At 41.6% G+C, this 17349-nt stretch overlaps 1 protein-coding gene across 8 annotated transcripts in view; it reads right to left on the bottom strand.

Annotated features, from left to right (window-relative positions):
- Positions 1-13249: 13249 nt before the first annotated feature.
- The window catches only part of LOC147641094 (uncharacterized), a 43694-nt gene continuing 39594 nt past the window's right edge, over positions 13250-17349 (bottom strand). For 6 of the 8 annotated variants that reach the window (XM_086817988.1, XM_086817982.1, XM_086818011.1 and 3 more), the window contains 3 exons: positions 15357-15826; positions 14930-15230; positions 13250-14849 (listed from right to left, as the gene is read on the bottom strand). In XM_086817988.1, coding sequence (XP_086674114.1) covers positions 13750-14849; positions 14930-15230; positions 15357-15826 — 1871 coding nt within the window. In that variant the 3' untranslated portion in view covers positions 13250-13749. The remainder of the gene's footprint in view (positions 14850-14929; positions 15231-15356; positions 15827-17349) is intronic. The other 2 variants (XM_086818025.1, XM_086818019.1) reach the window with 1 other exon arrangement.

Raw genomic sequence — 17349 nt, 5'->3', positions numbered from 1 at the left:
CCTTTGAAAAGCTGAAGAAAGCAGTAGTGATGGCACCTATTCTCAGGTCGCCGGATGGGTATAATTTATTCCACGTACATATAGATGCTTCGGCTTTTGCAATTGGTTGTATTTTAGCTCAACCAGGCAAGAACAAAATGGACTTTCCAGTCTCATATGCTAGCCGCCAGTTGAATAGTGCTGAAAAGAATTACACCACCACGAAAAGAGAAGGCTTAGCTATGATCTATGCTGTGAAGAAGTTTCGGCATTACCTTTTGGCCAACAAATTTACATTCTTCGTAGATCATCAAGCTTTACTTTACCTTGTGAACAAGCCATGTGCAACCGGAAGGATTGTATGCTGGTTTGTTATTCTACTTGAATTTGAATTTGAAGTAGCAGTAAAGAAGGAAAAAATGCATCAGCGGGCTGATCATCTTTCCAGGATAACTTCGAGAGAAGCACCCCTTGGTATAGATGATGATATTCCTAACGCTACTCTATTCTTGGTTGAGATAACACCAAGATGGGCAGAACCCATCATTCAAGTTTTAACGACAGGATTTGTTAATCCCATTAGTCCCACCAATGAAAAGATAATGACATTAGAGCATTGTGCTCCTTATATGCTTCTTTCTGGACGATTGTATAAATTAGGAAAAGATGGAATACTTCATCTATGCCCTGACCCTGATCAATATGATGAGATTATCTCATATGTCCACGTGAGCTTAGGAGGCAGACACGTCTCTGGAGGAAAGGATACGGTTAAAAGAGTTATGTGGGAAGGATATTGGTGGCCAACACTTCATGCTGATACAGAAGAGTACGTACGGAATTGTAAAATTTGTCAACAAAGGAAACCCATTCCTCATGTGACTCTATTTCATATTTCAACAACACCCAATTGGAGTTCGTACATTGTGAAGTATTTGACGCAGGGTCATACGGATGATAAGATGCCTAGGCATAGAAAGAGAGCCATAGAGGTAGAAGCAGCGAGTTTTCAGATTATTGAAGGCCAGCTGTACAAAAGGGGCAAAGATGGAAACCTACGAACTTGTGTTTGTGAGAGTGACTAACTTAGTGTATTGACTCATGCACATTCAAAAGTTGGGGGTGGACATTTCTATGGAGAAACAACTGCCAAACTTATACTATGGTCAGGACTATGGTGGCCTATGCTTTTTCATGATGCAACAGAGTATGTCAAACAATGTGATCAATGTCAAAGAGCCAAACCTCCTACCAAGTATGAGGACATGCCATTGAGACCAATTATGGGGGTTAGAGCTTTTTGCCAAATGGGGAATTGATTTTGTGGGACCGATTAAACCACCAGCACGCCATACACATGCTGAGTATATCATTGTAGCCACAAATTATCTTACGAAGTGGGTAGAAGCAAAAGCCACAGTAAAAAACGATGCTAGGACCACTGCAAAGTTTTTATACGAACATGTGTTTACACGCTATAGTTTACCTATTGAGATTGTGAGTGACCAAGGTGTGCATTTTATCAATGAAGTGATTACCTTTCTTTTGGAAGACTTTATGGTCATCCATAAGAGGTCAGCGCCTTATCACCCGCAAGCAAATGGTCAAACTGAGAGCACAAACAAGACTCTTTGCACTGCGCTTAGAAAGATTGTTGAGGGACATAGAACAGATTGGGAACAGAAACTTCACTCAGTTCTATGGGCTTACCGAATTGCTTACAAAACGTCCCACAGGCACGACACCTTTCAATCTAGTTTTTGGATTGGACGCTATCCTTCCGATAGAATTTATTGTATCTACACTTCGAGTTGCAAAACAACTTGAGTGGACGGATTATGAATTCTCTACACGGATCGATGAATTGGAGAGGCTAGATGAAGACAGACTATTGGCAGTCATTGGCATGTATGCTGAAAAACGACGCCAAAAGTGTTGGCATGATACGCATGTGAAGAAAGGTCGCTTCAGGAGAGGTGATCTAGTGTTGCTTTACACATTGAAGAAACAAAAACGCAAGCTGAAAATGCGAGGACTTGTTCCATTTGTGATCAACGAGCTTAGTGCGAAGAGTGGTGCAGTAAGGTTGGAAACCTTAGATGGAGAGCCAATGACTAACTTCATCAATGGTAGCTGCTTGAAGTGCTATGAAGAACCTCTAACAGATGATATGCTGATACGCATACATGCTAGTCAGACATGTAAAAAAGCTCAAGCTTTGTTACAAAGTCAAGCAAAAGAAGAAGCTAAGGCTAGAGTAGCACTAGCACGAGAGCGCCGCAAGGCAGCTATCATGGCCATCGACTTGAATGATGATGAAGACTTTGTAGATCCCTTTCATATTGAAGTAAGGATCCCTACTCAAAGAGCAATCTTTGCAGCGTCTGCGCTTATAGATTCGGGAGCCGACTGCTGCAATGTTTTGTCTTATGAAGCGTGGACATCATTAGGCCAACCTTTGCTCACCAATGCATCATTGAACTTCCAGAGTTTCTCTAGTGATGAAACCCCAGCCCTAGGCAAGTGCTATATTAATATGTCCATTCAGGATCAATCTATGCACGTGACTTTTTATGTTGCTAACAAGAGCCAAGCAGTGGTGGATGTTGTTCTAGGCAGATCATGGATTAGAACCACACCAGATGCGATATAGACTGGAACTCACGACAATACACCTTGTTGGTAAATTCTACTCACCTTACAGGATCAAGTGCTTCGGCACTCCCATCTTTTCAAAAGGTGAAAACCATCCCTACTGTGATAGAGACATCCTCAAAAGATCTAATGATTTGGGTGAATAATGACAATGACAATACTCAAGGATGGCATGTGCCAACATCTCTCTTATATGCACAAGGCTACGGAAGGGGGAAGCACTTAGAATTCAAATCTGGTTACCTAAAACAGCTCGCAAGCCAAGACCCAATGCCGCCAAGGAACATCCAAGGAATATAAAGCTAAAGAGGAGGTTCACCAAAGCCAACAGTTCCATCCCCAACAAGACCACTCAACAACGGTGGATCCCAAAGAAGGTTCTGCAAGCACAAGGCTGTGGCTACCAAAGAAGAATGCAGGGACTACTGCAACAAAACATAATTATGTTCCTGAATCTACTCAAGAACAAAAGCAGTCAATACCACCTCACTTACAGAAACCAAATCAATACTGGAAACCACGCCTTACCAAGCCTGAAAGAGTCCAGGTGGAAACACAAGCTGACGCGTCAATCTGACATCATCAGAAGGTCTCGAACAGGGAGGGATACTCCAAACTGACATGGGAAGAAAAAGGCAAGTGGGTACCTTTACTCATTTCTATCTCAGAGGCAACACATCAAAAGGAGGATATTGCAACTGAATCAAGTTCAGAGTCTATTCCTCAAAACACAAGCAATGTCAAAGTTTGTCTTACAAAGCCGACAACTTTCAATCAGGCTCCTACACAAGTAGACTCCCTGACTATCAAAGAAAGAGCGGTCTTCCTACAACTCCAACTATTTGGAATGTCATCGGTATTCTACTCTTTCCCTAATCAAACTACATTACCAGCCACCATAAGACTACAGGCATATGTGTTAGAGTTGGGCACTCTGAAGACCCAAGAAAATTTTGAAAGCCCAATGGGATGGCAAGAACACAGCTGCCATATGGTTGCCAAAGCTTAGAAGTATTCAAACATCTACATTCACACCTCCTCCTATTTGTCCCAATGCATTTCCTATGCCTATCGCTCAAATCTCACCTCCGACTAAACTTCAATCTCTTGCACGTACTCTAAAAGGGGTACCAAAAAGAGTCCAACAAAAAGGAACCTGTGCCATACGTCAACACCCCACAAACAATTTGCATAATGTTACATCCAAAAACAAACTCATTCTTGAAAGAGCTATCATGCTACAAAAGCTACTTTTTGGCAATTCATCTATCGAATCTATTAGCTCTATTTCCGTCATGCTTCGTTCAACTTGCATTAAATAAAAAAATCTGAACACTCCCTTATGTGTTGTGTAGAATAACCAAATGGAGACTTGGCTGGACACATGCAGTCCATCTTTGGACCTAGATAGCACTCACCCTGACCATCAAGGGGGCTACAGCATTACACCTTTTCAGATGCACTCTCGATATTTTTATGCCCCAGTGGGTGAGGATTGCTGTGGAAGACAATTTGTGGAGTTATACTACCAGCAACATCATCCGTTTCCACACTGCCGCGACTGTGCTCGTATGGTATTGGGGAATGCTTTCCATATATGTTGGCAGTGTCGCACATACTTCCGTCGCTATGGCACTGGTATGATGCAGCAGATCATGGAGGTCACACCTCAACGACATAATCTCTGGGCAATTATGAGGCCGCAACGTGGACCCAACCAACAAAGACTCCCAGAAGAGGAAAGAGCTCAAACATGGCAGGAAGACACCCTTCGTTTGCTAACCCCTCCCATTTTGCAGGTTCTTCTTCCCCATGAATCTACATGTCAGTTTTGGCTCAATGTGAGTGAGTCTTTAGAACGGTTTCAAAACCATAGGTGCCTCTTTAGCCTTCCTACTATGCCCATACCATATGTTAGTGAAGATGCACTTCTTCTCTTGCCATCTTCTCCATGGGTAGGATTACGTTCTGGGTTATCTTTACATCCTGAAGCTATTGATGTCCACCCACATGAGAATGCAGACATACATCCACCCCCAGTACAAGACTAGCACTTGTACTCTCTTAATAAGAACTAGAAGCCAGGGCACTTTTTCCCCTTGGGTTTTTCCCTCGGCCAAATCCGGTGTTTAGCACCAATGTTTTTTATTTTTTATCTTTTTAATTTTCTTTCTGTTTAGTTTGTTTTGTCGGAATAAAATAGATACAAGCACCAAACTACATCTTCCGCTTCAGTACCGCAACTGACAGTCATACAATTAAGTGCAAACAATTCTTCACCAACCAGCGCTTTAAAAGAAACAGGTGAACTCATGCCAATCTCTAGTGTTTTTTGTATTTTTCTTGTTGCTTGATTGTTTATAAATTTCACTTTACTAAGCATGGCAATATGCATCTCCTTTGGTCTAGAGTAGGGATAGCATTCTAGTGGCTTTAGACTTGATAGTGTAAGTTTGACCGTAATTGTTTTTCCTGTTTAGCAATACAAAGTAATTAGTGTTTGTGTGCTAAAGGTAGAGTTCCAGACCTAGGACAAAGAGACTAAATTAATCATAGGACCGTCAGTGGATATCTTGCCCTTACTAGGACATTGCTTAGGGACAATCTAATAAACCTTCCATAACAAAAATTGGCATGACAAAAATAAAAGAAAAGTGTATATGTTTGTGGCCTATTGCCTTGTTATTCATGGTAGGCGAGGGGCGTCTATACCTTTCCCAGACCAATGCCTTGCGTAGCAAGGAATAGCCATACCGCGGGTGCGCAAACATACTCTTGAAGAGAGCCCTCTTCCCAAAAAAAAAAAAGGGACAGAAATGCACCAAGAGAAATGCTTGTCTAATCCAAGATGGTCACCGTTGTGCTTAAAATATTAAACCTTAACACTAAGCAATATCAAGAGTCTGCCACTACATAATTATGTTAGATTTATTAGTGTTGAACCGACATCTTTGACTTAGCATAGGCTAGGTATACTACTTGATAGTCCCTCGATTAACTGTTGTCTTTTGCCTTCTAGGAAAAGAACAATACATTTGGCATAAAACATTCTTTACTTTAGTTAGCTGCAGATAGTAATTATTAAGGCTTGAACAAACCTATTTAATCTCTACACTGCTTCAATGTTTCCTTCCTCTAGCTAATTGGACATTTATTTCCATGTCTTATTTAGTAAAATTGCTTGTTTCGTTATTGTCTGTCCGTACTTTTGCTTTCCAAAAAAAAGAACACAAACCACCTATCGTTTTGCTTGCAGGTACACACTGGAGATGCTACTCTTCCTTGGCATCTACGCGCTCGAGTACGTGCGCAAAATAGGAAGGGGGGATTGTTGCATGACGAGTGGTGATCAATGCAAGGATGCAACACAAAGATGGAAGCAGGAAAACAAGAGACTTGACATCCTTATTTAGGGCTCTTCTTGTAGAGAGTTCCAAGTTGTAGGTGAGTGTGGGAGTGGGCTTGAGAATAATCCCACATGGGAAGTTTTGGGAATTTTAGGAGTTTTAGTATAAATAGTGGCTCATTTGAGAGCTCACACACACATTGGGCTAAACCTATGCTTGAGCTCTCTTGAGACTAGCTCTCCCTCTTGTTCATAGAGGTGCAAGCTCTTCTCTCTCCCCATCTACACTATTGTATGAGCAATGCTCTTCTATTCAATGCAATGAGATGATGTTTTTCTCTCTTCTCATCTCTATTCTCTAGTGTGCATGCTCCTTTGATGATGCTTGTGGATTCTCTATTAGGCTTTGTGTGGTAGTGGATTCAAGCTTAAGCTTCTCCATAGCTTGTAGCTTATCCATGGGGAAGGCATTGCTGGAGTAGTGAATGAGAATGCATGTTTATTTCAAGTTCCATTAAGCTTCAAGGTTTGTGTGCATGCTAGGGAAGTAATTGCTTGAGAATGATGCATGATGAGTGGGATGATGAGTGAATGAGTTATGGCAAGATTGAGCTTGTGTGTGTAAAGTCTATGTCAAGGTAGTGGTGTTCATAGCATTCTCTCCCATTCGTGGATAAGCTTCCGTGCACCGGTAGTACAGGTTGAATCCCGAGCTCCGAAAGGGATGCAAATCCCATTGGATTGAGCTACACACGGATCATGCTACTCTTGCTACAAGTGTAGAGAGTCTTCCGTCTCTCCAGGTGGTTCACATGCATAAGGTCCATTTAATTAATTCTTTATAAATCTCCTTTTTAAAAAGAGTTGAATATTCTGGAAAATATCTATCTAATAGGAGATTATTCAATATAATGACAATTTTAAATTCAAACTATGCAAATTTAAATAATCAAATGCATAAATATAACATTTTAAGATTCTATTTGATGAAATATCTGATGCTTTGGGAGCTCTTAAAGTAGGTGAGTTTTTTTAATGGGGATTTTTTCCTCATTTTTTTCCTACTTTGACTATTGTCCACCTCCTTTATATACAAGATAAGGTTCAATTTGGTGTCAACCACTTGGAACTTCCTTTTGTCCACTAGTCATTACTCCACTTGGAGCTTCCTTTTATCCACCACCGCCGCGCTGGTCATTGCTTCACCTTGAATTTGATGTACTCTTGTCCCCTCGAGTACTCTACTAAAAATGATGTGTCCTAGTACTCGAGGTAGTCTCTATAATACCTTAATCACTCTAATAATTAATTGTTTCTTAGTACTCTAGGTAGTCTCTACAATACCCTAATCACTGTGATAATAATAATTATTTATTTCTTCCGAGATGATTTGTGTACTAAGCATGTATTAAACCCTAGTTAATGATATTTCAATGATAATAACCTCCCCTAATCAGCAATCCACAAATTGTCTCCTAGGGATGGGGGCTTGTGTTGTTAAATGAGATGGATTTGAGAAGAATATGACTGTATAACTAAGGAATATGAGAGCTATGATGGATGAAACATGGAAGAAGACATGCTTCAAGCACAATGTTGACACTAATGAAGATTAAAAAGATATGAATTAGGGCTAATCACATGCTCATGTTTTTGCATTAATAAAATAAGCTTGATACATCCATTTATAGCTCTCATCCACAAGCTCTCATCCACATGCTCCATGCACCCTTGTGACATCCATGTGTTCATAAATGCCCACATGCCTTGTGCGCGCTTGCACTTTCCATGTGCCTACTTTTTGACCATTGAATCCCTTTTACATTTATCCATTCACATGCCCAAATAACCTTAGCCTTCATCCATTCCTATTTCGTATCATTCTAGACTTCATCTACCTTGCTCCCGCATATATACGCCCCATATATGACATGATGAGCACCGTATTTCAACATGTATAACCACTTAGTCTCCTAAGCATGATCAACAAACTTGGTTTTGGCCTACCGCCATGCAATTGGACAAAATTGTGGGCTCAACTCGTTAAATTATAGGCTAAAAAGCACAGTTTGAAATTGAATGCATGAGAACTAGTTAAAATGGTGGCTACACTAGTTAAAATGTAGGAAAGCACTAGTTGATGGTGGGTGGAATGAACCTTAGTCTAATGTATGTGCCAAAATACCAATTTTAACTAATACAAGGTGCACCACACTAGATTTTCTCAAAACCTCTTAGCACTTTCCACCTCTCCAATACCATGTGTGATTTACCGTTTTTCACTTTCCCAAATCTTATTTGGTATTGTAAAAACCCATGGTTTATTGCGTTAGTCCAAATGACCTTAGAGTAAATTAATAAATGTGCACATCTTAGGGCATGACCCTTATTTAATTAATTTTTACCATGGAAACCTTGACCATTTTACTTCAAATATTTTTACCAGGATAGGCATTGTTCTAATTTATTTTTAATTTCCTAATTACTTTATTTTACTTATCTCTCAATATCTTGACCCTTGGTGAGTGTGGAAAATGTACACGTGCACATTTTGCGTGACCCCTAGCGCATATATGTACATGGGGTCATGGGAGTTTCTCTCAATTTTTTACACATGGGGAATACCATTTTAAATTGGAAAAAGGATATTATTACTTGAATAAGCTATTATTTTATTACATTTTTTCTATTTTTTAATAGATTTTATTTTATCAAAGTCTTGAGAATTTTTCTCTCTACACTATTTCGTAGTTTGACAATTTTATAATTAACCAAGTATAATACCGGTAAGGGGGATCAGAAGCTGAGGTGAATATCATCAAAAAATGAGCAAACCCGCAAGCTACCCAAAATAAAGAAAATGAAGAAGGCTCCATTCAAAATCAGGATGGAAGATCTGAGAACATTGGAACCTTTGGGGTTTGTAGAAGAAGTACCATTGAGCATCAAGGGTATGAAGCTCAACATAACCTTCATAGTGTTGGACACAGGCACTTCTTATCCAATGCTACTAGGAAGGCCATGGCTCAAATCAGCAAGGGTACTAAATGACTATGATAAAAATCAATCGATAACACAAAAGCAAGGAGGCCCAATCACAACTTCTATGAAGTTACAACAGAGAAGTCACGACACTAAGGTTCGAGTAGCAGGGAAGGGAAGGGCTAGAGGACTATATTGAAGAAAAGATGATGGTAATGGAAATTTACCCAGTGGGAGAAATTGACATATTTATGGTAGCAGCAGACTTGAGAAGGTGGTAGCAACAAGAATAACAGAAAATGTACCTAAAAAGGTCAGGAAAGAGAAATAATCAAGATAATTGAGAAGGGATCCCAAGAAAAAAATCTTGGGTAGTACCAAGCATCCAAGAAACTTGAGAACTAAACTTAGGTTCCAAGGATGAGCCTAAAAATAGTGATCGTAAAAAAACATATACCATTAGAATTTAAGAAGTGACAGATTTTCTCCACAAGTTCAAGGACATATTTACTTGGGAACACAAATACCCCATGGGTTATGACTCTCACAAAACAAGATGTCAAGTTTACCTAGGGGGGAGTGCAAGGAATTGATAGCCATTTCCTTGAGTGCTTAGAATGCCAATGCACCAATTCTTAGGGAACCTGGATGGGATGTAATTTTCCATGTTCATGTACAGATGTATCAAGATTAGCCATAGGGACAATACTAAGTTGATATGGATTTCCCAATGTATTTTGCAACAAGTAGGAAGTTCTCAGATAGTGAGAAGGCCTATACCACCACAAAGTGAGAGGTTCTAGGGATGGTTTACAATGTCCAAAAATTTAGGCGCTACTTACTGTGGGAAAACTTTTCTGGTTCTATGTTGATCATCAGGAATCATTATACATAATCAACAAAGTGGTGATACATGGAAGGCCACTGAGATGGATGCTTCTTCCACAAGAATTCAACTTCAAAATCAGCCATAAGCTCAGGAAAACATACTATGGACCTGACTGCCTCTCGAGGACATTCAGATCAGAGACCGAGGAAGGACAAGTGAAGGATCGGTTTCCATATGCGGAGCTATTCTCAGCCTTTACAATAAAACTAGAGTGGTAAGAAGTCATGGACTACTTAGCCTTTACAATAAAACTAGAGTGGTAAGAAGTCATGGACTACTTAGCCACCACCATAGGAGAAATGCCATAAGAGCTAACTCTAAATTAAAATTCTATGAAGGGAATCCCTACATTTGGGTTTCAAAGTCATAAAAACCTACATCACAAGCCTTTGCAACCATGCCAATTAACTCAAGATCAAAGATGGAGTGGAGACACCAAAAGCCATGCCTCCCAGTGCCCACCCCAATTCAACTCAAGATCAAAGATGAAGTGGAGACCAAAAGCCATGCCTCCCACGACTCCAACCCCAAAGCTTAAGCACGAATGGGTGTAGGAGTCGGTTCCATCTTGACTTATATGCCGACACCACCTTTTCAGAGAAGTTGTCGGAGTCCATGGATACCAAGAAGTAAGAGACAATACCTTGCCCATGTGCAGCGGCCTTACCCACATTTATCTCCATCAATGAAGGGCCACCCATGGTGCCAAACCCCAAAGAGTGTTGTCATGCACACACTTTTGTGGCATCACCGAGCAACCCCAAGGCTCAAAAAGATCACCAAAGCCCCACAACACCTACGTGCACCATGCTACAACACCAACTTGCCAGGTGGAATTGGAAAGATAAAGCCCAATCATGCGTGCGAGAAAAGATGAGTGTAGCACTGTGACATTAAGGCTTTCTTTGTGGATTGGCATAAGTGACTCTCTACCTTGATTTACTGAGGCCACATGTTGTGAGCTCTCCTCTTCCCTCTTCTTGCTTGCTTGTATGTCATTGAATCTTACTTGCTTGATGGATGTATGCTAGATAGGTTTAATTGTAGGTTGTCTTCTTACATTAGCTTCCCCTTCATTCCTTAGCTGTTGTGAGAGAGAACCATCTCGTTTTGCCTCCATCTAAGCATAGAGATCTCTACCTTCACCATTCCGGTGTGACAACAGAGTGAAGACACGACATACGATCTAGTGCACCCACATAGGGAAGTTGCCGTTTGCGGCTCTAAGGACAAGACCCAATGACACATACTTCAGCAAGGCTAAGGTAAGCTCTTGGCTTGAAGAGTAATTTATAAGTTTCATACTACTTTGATACTTGTAAAATATACACACTAGTATGGGTAGACACTTAGCATGGATAGACACTTGACTTGAACAGTAATGTACAAGCTTCACACTACTTTGATACTTGTAAAATATACACACGTACTTAATACAGTATGTGATGGACTCTCTGGTGTTCAAGTCTTCCAACAAGAACTATATCTATGGTGATATTTTTCTATGTTGAGAATGTCTTCAATTCTTCTTCATGTGTCTTTGTTCATGCTCCTTGGTGACACCTTCACCCCAAATATTTGCGAACGCCCCAGCTTTATAGTGATGTCCGTAGCTGTGAATTTGAATTGGCCTTCTTAGCCATGAATTTGAATTTCACCTCGTTGAATGAAGTTTTTCGTGCTTAACATCTTAGTCAACTTACACTACCCGCAAGAATTCATAAGGACAATGAATGAACTAGTAGTGGGTGAGCTAACAAATGATCATAATTCGCACTTGAATTTGAGCACGTCATATGGGCATAACATGGGAACATTATGGGAGCATGTCATGCATGCATTTTGCCAACTTGTCATACACATAGTAGTCGTAAGCAGGTCATGCGTACAAGGTGTAAGCATGTGGCCATGTGCATGCGACATATAAGCCCATACATTAAGATGAGGGTTTATGCTACTCTATGGTGTATGTGGTCATGGGAAGTTATTGATGATGGAATATAAGGGAGAGTCACAATTGTGGAGTACTTAACAATGGAGCATTTGTGATGGTTGCAATGGGGGGCACTTCAATGTTGGTGTAAAGTGGGCAAAGGTTCTATACCTCAATGCATTCATGATAATGAAATCCAACTCCCTTTTGCCTCCTTTCAACGTATGTTTTTGCTGGACAATTTACAAACAATTTGTGCACTTGGAACTCAAGCATTAAAATTCTAAGTCCCTTGAATCTAGTCCTTACATGGTGATGATCTTGCTTTGATGGCTAGTTTAGGCAAGGAGGGAGTGTTTTTTCTATGTTTGTGTTGAGATGTAGTGGAGATGGTAGAGCAAGCAACTCATGGTACTCACTTGATATGCTAGTAAATTTGGGGGAAGAACACAATTCTTGATAAGATCTTCGCATCCAGCAACAAGCTGACTACCCGCATTTGCCTGAATTTTTCTAAGTTTAGCAAGAAGCCCAATCTTCAAATGCTTTTAGCTTTCGAACAAGGTAACATATGGGAAGCTAGTGATGCCTTTTGCGGGCTATTCAATTGTCAATTGTGATTCGCCACCAAGACTCACTATATTTAGAGGGATCCGTTTCAATGTTAAGGTCAAGTGCATCGCTGATGGGGATTGTAGATGATGGTTAATGGCAAAGTTGCTTTCGCGAAATTCAGTTTTTTTTATAGATACCTCATAAGAACATTACTTCTGAAGATTGTGTCAACTACCATGTGAAGCGATAAATTATTACTCCATTGCTCTACTACAATCATGTCAAAATAATGTACTCAATGGGCTTAATGTACTCAATGGGCTGGCACCACTAAGGGGGGGAGAAACGCATGGGCATTCTAAGATTTACGGAGGTGGTGCCTACTCATATGACTTGTGCACAACAAAGTGGAGTTCAAACTCTCCTGAAAACACTTCAGACACAGCTTTTTAAGCAAAGGTCGACCCATAAATCCATCTTACCAGATTAAAAGACACCCCACTTTGGATGGATTTCTATCCCCACCCTTTCTCTAGTCTACTTAGAACTAGAAGGTTAACAGAAGAATGGTTATAAGAGTATCATGGCCTCTACACTGCCTCCTCACATTTTACAATTTCAGCCAACTTAAAGCTGCCAAGCTAAGAAGCCTGTACTATTGCTAACCAAAGAAGAATAAAGAAACCTTAAAAACACTACAGAATGTTTTACATGTCAAGTATCATGTTCCCTCAAATAGCATGCACTAATTAACCTCTCCGAAGTACAGTGAAAATAAAGGAAGTATATAGAGACACCCATTAGCAGGCATACAATTCAACTTACCTGAACACGTAAGATGGTAAGCACTTCGTTCTAAATAAATCCAGGATGCAATGAATGAAATGCAAGAATCATGTGAATCAGGATAGCATCCAGAACCTCAAAAAATTTGCATAACTTGTACATATCCGTAAATCTTGCAAACCATAAGGTCACCTTCTGCCTGCTGATCCTCCTGAACCCCTTAGAAAAGCACTGGGCAGTCTAAAACAGGATCACATTTCCCGATCATACATTTGATGTGGTGCTTTGGCAGCAACCTCTCTTCAACAAAATCCTTACAGGAGAGAAGGGTGTGACATCTCAGCTAAAGATCTCCAAATTTTCCTGCAAGACTCCACTAGGCCACCCTATCATGTAGAGCACACCTCCCTGTTGGGGTCACCTATTACACCATCATGCAAGGGGGGGCTCAAAAAACACAGGCCACAGAGCTCAAAGTACTTCTTACAAGGTTATGCCATTTTCCTAGAGCCAGGTAGGTCCTGTCAAAGGATCTGCTCAGTTAACTAGAGCCATTGATCAGATATTGCAATCCGATGACTACTCTTTCTGAATTTTGCATTGATCCACCTATCAGTCAGTGGCCTATGGTGTGTTGTTCCTCTCAAAGGACGCGAGAACAGTTTGGGCATCTTGTACAATAGGTGAACCTTTCCTGCTTTTCTCCACAATCCTCTTAATGAGCAGTTGACCTAACTGCTCATCCAGATCTGAAGAGTAACCATTGTCTTCAGGCACACCCCAGTCTCCTGGTTTGGAAGCAGGTACAAACTTACCGGGGCTGTCTAGTGTTTCTGGGTAGATAGAATGGAACGCTTCTTGATTGGGGGTGTTCACTCCAGCACAAATGAGAATGTCTTGGCTCCAATCAGAATAAGGGAGATGGTTGCTGCTGTTGGCTTCACTTTCTGCCTTAGTTTCCAGCTGATCCTCACATTGACTAAAGCCAGCAGTTCTCACATCCATGAACTTGATCGAACAAGGAGTGCTGCCAGAGGTCTCGTTAGTTGCATCATCCGATGAATCAACTCCTCTTGAGCTAGAGAAGTACTGCTCGGGTTCTGGATGACTTGAAACAGATCCCTTGTTGCAAATATTTCTCCTCCGCTGACAATGCCTCCCTTTTGATGTGATAGTACTGAGTGTTGGCATATTCTCCATGAGCTCAGGGTCACCCCCAACATAAAAATCCTCAGCCAAGGACAACAAATCAACTTGTTCCCAACCATCGGAGTTCTCCAAATGAAGCAGATCAACATTGCATTCCTTTGCAATTGTCTCCTCGATAGTCTCACCTCCACCAAAAGCATCTGTCTCTGTGTTGCTGTCCATAGCTGGATAAGCTCTGATTGGATCACTCAAGACTTTGGAAAACTCATCACAAGCTTCTTTATAGGCAGCTAATGCTTCACCTCCCAAGGTGATAAAAGCAGTACTGCTCTTCTTTTCCGCCCACCTCTTGAACAAAGTGGAACTCTTGAAAGAAGCCATGTTTGTGGCATATGGAGAGAAATTGGAAAACCCAGGAGAAGCATTTGGTGAACAAGAGATCTGTGGGTGTAAGAAATGCTCCTCGAGTTCTATGTTTGGCAAACCTTCAGTCTCAGACATTTGCTTGAGCCGCGTATCGTTTTGCGAGCTCTGGTGCGATTTCTCATCAAATCCTGAAAGGCTTTCACCTTCACCTGGACAGCAGACGTTCCACCCAAGAAAATCAATACACCACATCACATCCTTATGTTCAGCAGGCAACACAAAAATTTACCTTGAAAAAGGCCCAAAGACTTCTCCTTCAACCATTGAAGCTCCTCTTCTTTAGCTTGTAACTTGCTTCCCATAAGTTTAAGCTCAGCCTCAAGATTGGAAACATGCTCCTCCTGCCTTGCTTCCAAAACCTCATGCAAACGCTTTGCCAATTCTCTAGGAGAGACAGCATAGTTAGTAACATGAAGATCTTCACCCAAGGAGTCGCAGCCATCTTCATCCTCTGTATCTGCTTCAGTCTCATGAGGAAGGCCACTTGTTGTCAGATCGCCCTGCACAAGATTCCCCACCTCTGCATCAAGCTGCCCATAAGCCAGTCAGCTGATTTAGCATTTTAAAAAGAAGATTTTGAGTTTTAAAAAGGCCTACCTCCAAACAACATTAAACAGACATTTAAAATAGCATATGCCACTCTAAGAAGATCATACCTCACTTGAGCCAGAGCTTTTTCTTTGGACTTTAAACATGGCTTCATCGCCCAAGCTCAACTCCATCCTCTCGAGCTCAGCTTCTAGCTCTGCTTCCAGCATGGAAATGTCCTTTGAATGCATGAGCTCTATGGTTGGCACAGTCTCTAACTCATTAGTCAAGAGAGCCCTCATACTGCTGAGAGACTGTGTCGCACTCCTGACCTTCTCGAGTGTATTAGTGACAACAATTTGTCTTCGTTCCGACGGTGTATTCCCTCCTGCACTGTTGTTTTTAGACAAAACCGAATTGGGTCTCAATACATCTCTCCCTTCTAGCTCATCCTCTAGGTCTTTGATTAACGACTCTGCCTCTCTGAGAAGCAAGGTTAGCCTTCTTACTTCACGCATGTTTGACATGACAGTGAACATCATACCAACCCCCACTCCAAAATTGAATAATAGCCCCTCCAAGGAAGAACCTGCTGATCCTGTCTCATGCAAACAAAATAAGGGCAAGAAAAAATAAGATAATGTTGCACAAACACTTAAAGGCCTCCCTCTCTTGAAAAATCACCTACATAAAGTAAGCAATTATTATATTATTTAGGTCCAGTCCCCAAATGGTTTTTAGGCACAACATGCTAACCTGAAACATTAAATAACTGATGCCATTGAAGGGAAGGATGACAGCTTTGGGACTCCGTGAATAGACAATGGAATGAAGTCACCCAAGAACAGAAGTTGGAATCCCATCATCAAGTTTAGCACAGGGGGATGTCATGTGCAAGACATGTGTATGCTCATTCTTGGAGCTGATCTCTGGTAGGCAGCAGGAAAAGACATACGTCTTGGTAATGAGCCAAGAACTTTGGTGTGCAGGAGAACCCCGGAGTGGAACAAGAGCTTGTCAGCTGCAGCTACAGAGCTGGCCAACACTGTATTCAGGTCAGGTGGAATATTCTGTTGTGGCTGACAGCAGGTCGTCCAGGTCTCTTGTACCAAAAAAGCCTACTGCCTATAAAAGGCTATGCCAAGATAGTAGGGTCACAGCAATCCAGCCCATCAGTCGCCTTGTGCGCTTCCTCTCCTGCAGCCGCCTTCCACCACCGAGAGAGGGAGCCGGAAAAGCCTGTTCACTGTCCAGAGCTGCCTGCAGTTCTGCACTTCAGCAGCCCAGCCCGCCACAGCCTTCCAAAGCAAGAGAGAGAGGGAGAGACTGTGAGTGCTGCAGCTCAGCCCCTCGCAAGTGAGAGAGAAAGCGTAGTTCAACCTTGCGCTCTCTGCTGACCAGCCCGCCTCCTGCAGTCCAACCCGCCTCCTTCAGTTCTGCGCCACTTTTCACAAGAGAGAGGGAAGAAGACCAACACAGTCCAGCCCAGCGCACAAAACCAAGAGAAGCGCCACACGCCACCATGCTTCGAAATCCGCCACCCCTTTGCTTTTATAAAGATGAGATTCAATTTGCTTTCCAAAAAGCAAGATTTATAACAAAAAGTGCATGCTTCCAATAAATAATATTATTATATCATCTAAGGTTTTAAAACCTTATACGCTCAAAAATCCTCTTTTGTCCCTTTCACACTTGGGCTGGCCACACACATGGGTTTCCTTTTCATATCCAAACTGATGCCGTTCACACTGTCCATCCTGTGCCCGTGTCCACCTGCTTGTTGTCCAGAGAAAAACACAGGGTCGTAACAGAAGCAATTCTCAATTGGCCAGATTTGAGGACCGTGCTTGATGTACGCAGCTTTTTGGAATTGTGTTCCTATTACAAGCGGTACATACGGTATTTTGTTGAGATTGCTTCGCCCCTTCATGCTTTGACAAAGAAGGAAACTGCGTTTCGATGGGCTGATCGGGAAATTGTAGCCTTTAAGAAGCTTAAAGAAAAGCTTACTTCGGATCCCGTATTGGTGCTACCGGATCTCCGAAAGGCTCTTGTTGTCCAGTGTGATGCATGTGGAAACAACATTGGGGCAGTTCTCATGCAGTAAAGACATGTGATAGC

The sequence above is a fragment of the Cibotium barometz genome, chromosome 2, assembly GCF_041138505.1.
Source record: "Cibotium barometz isolate CiBa-2024 chromosome 2, ASM4113850v1, whole genome shotgun sequence".
Taxonomy (NCBI): domain Eukaryota; kingdom Viridiplantae; phylum Streptophyta; class Polypodiopsida; order Cyatheales; family Cibotiaceae; genus Cibotium; species Cibotium barometz.
This window is presented reverse-complemented; position numbering and strand designations above follow the sequence as displayed.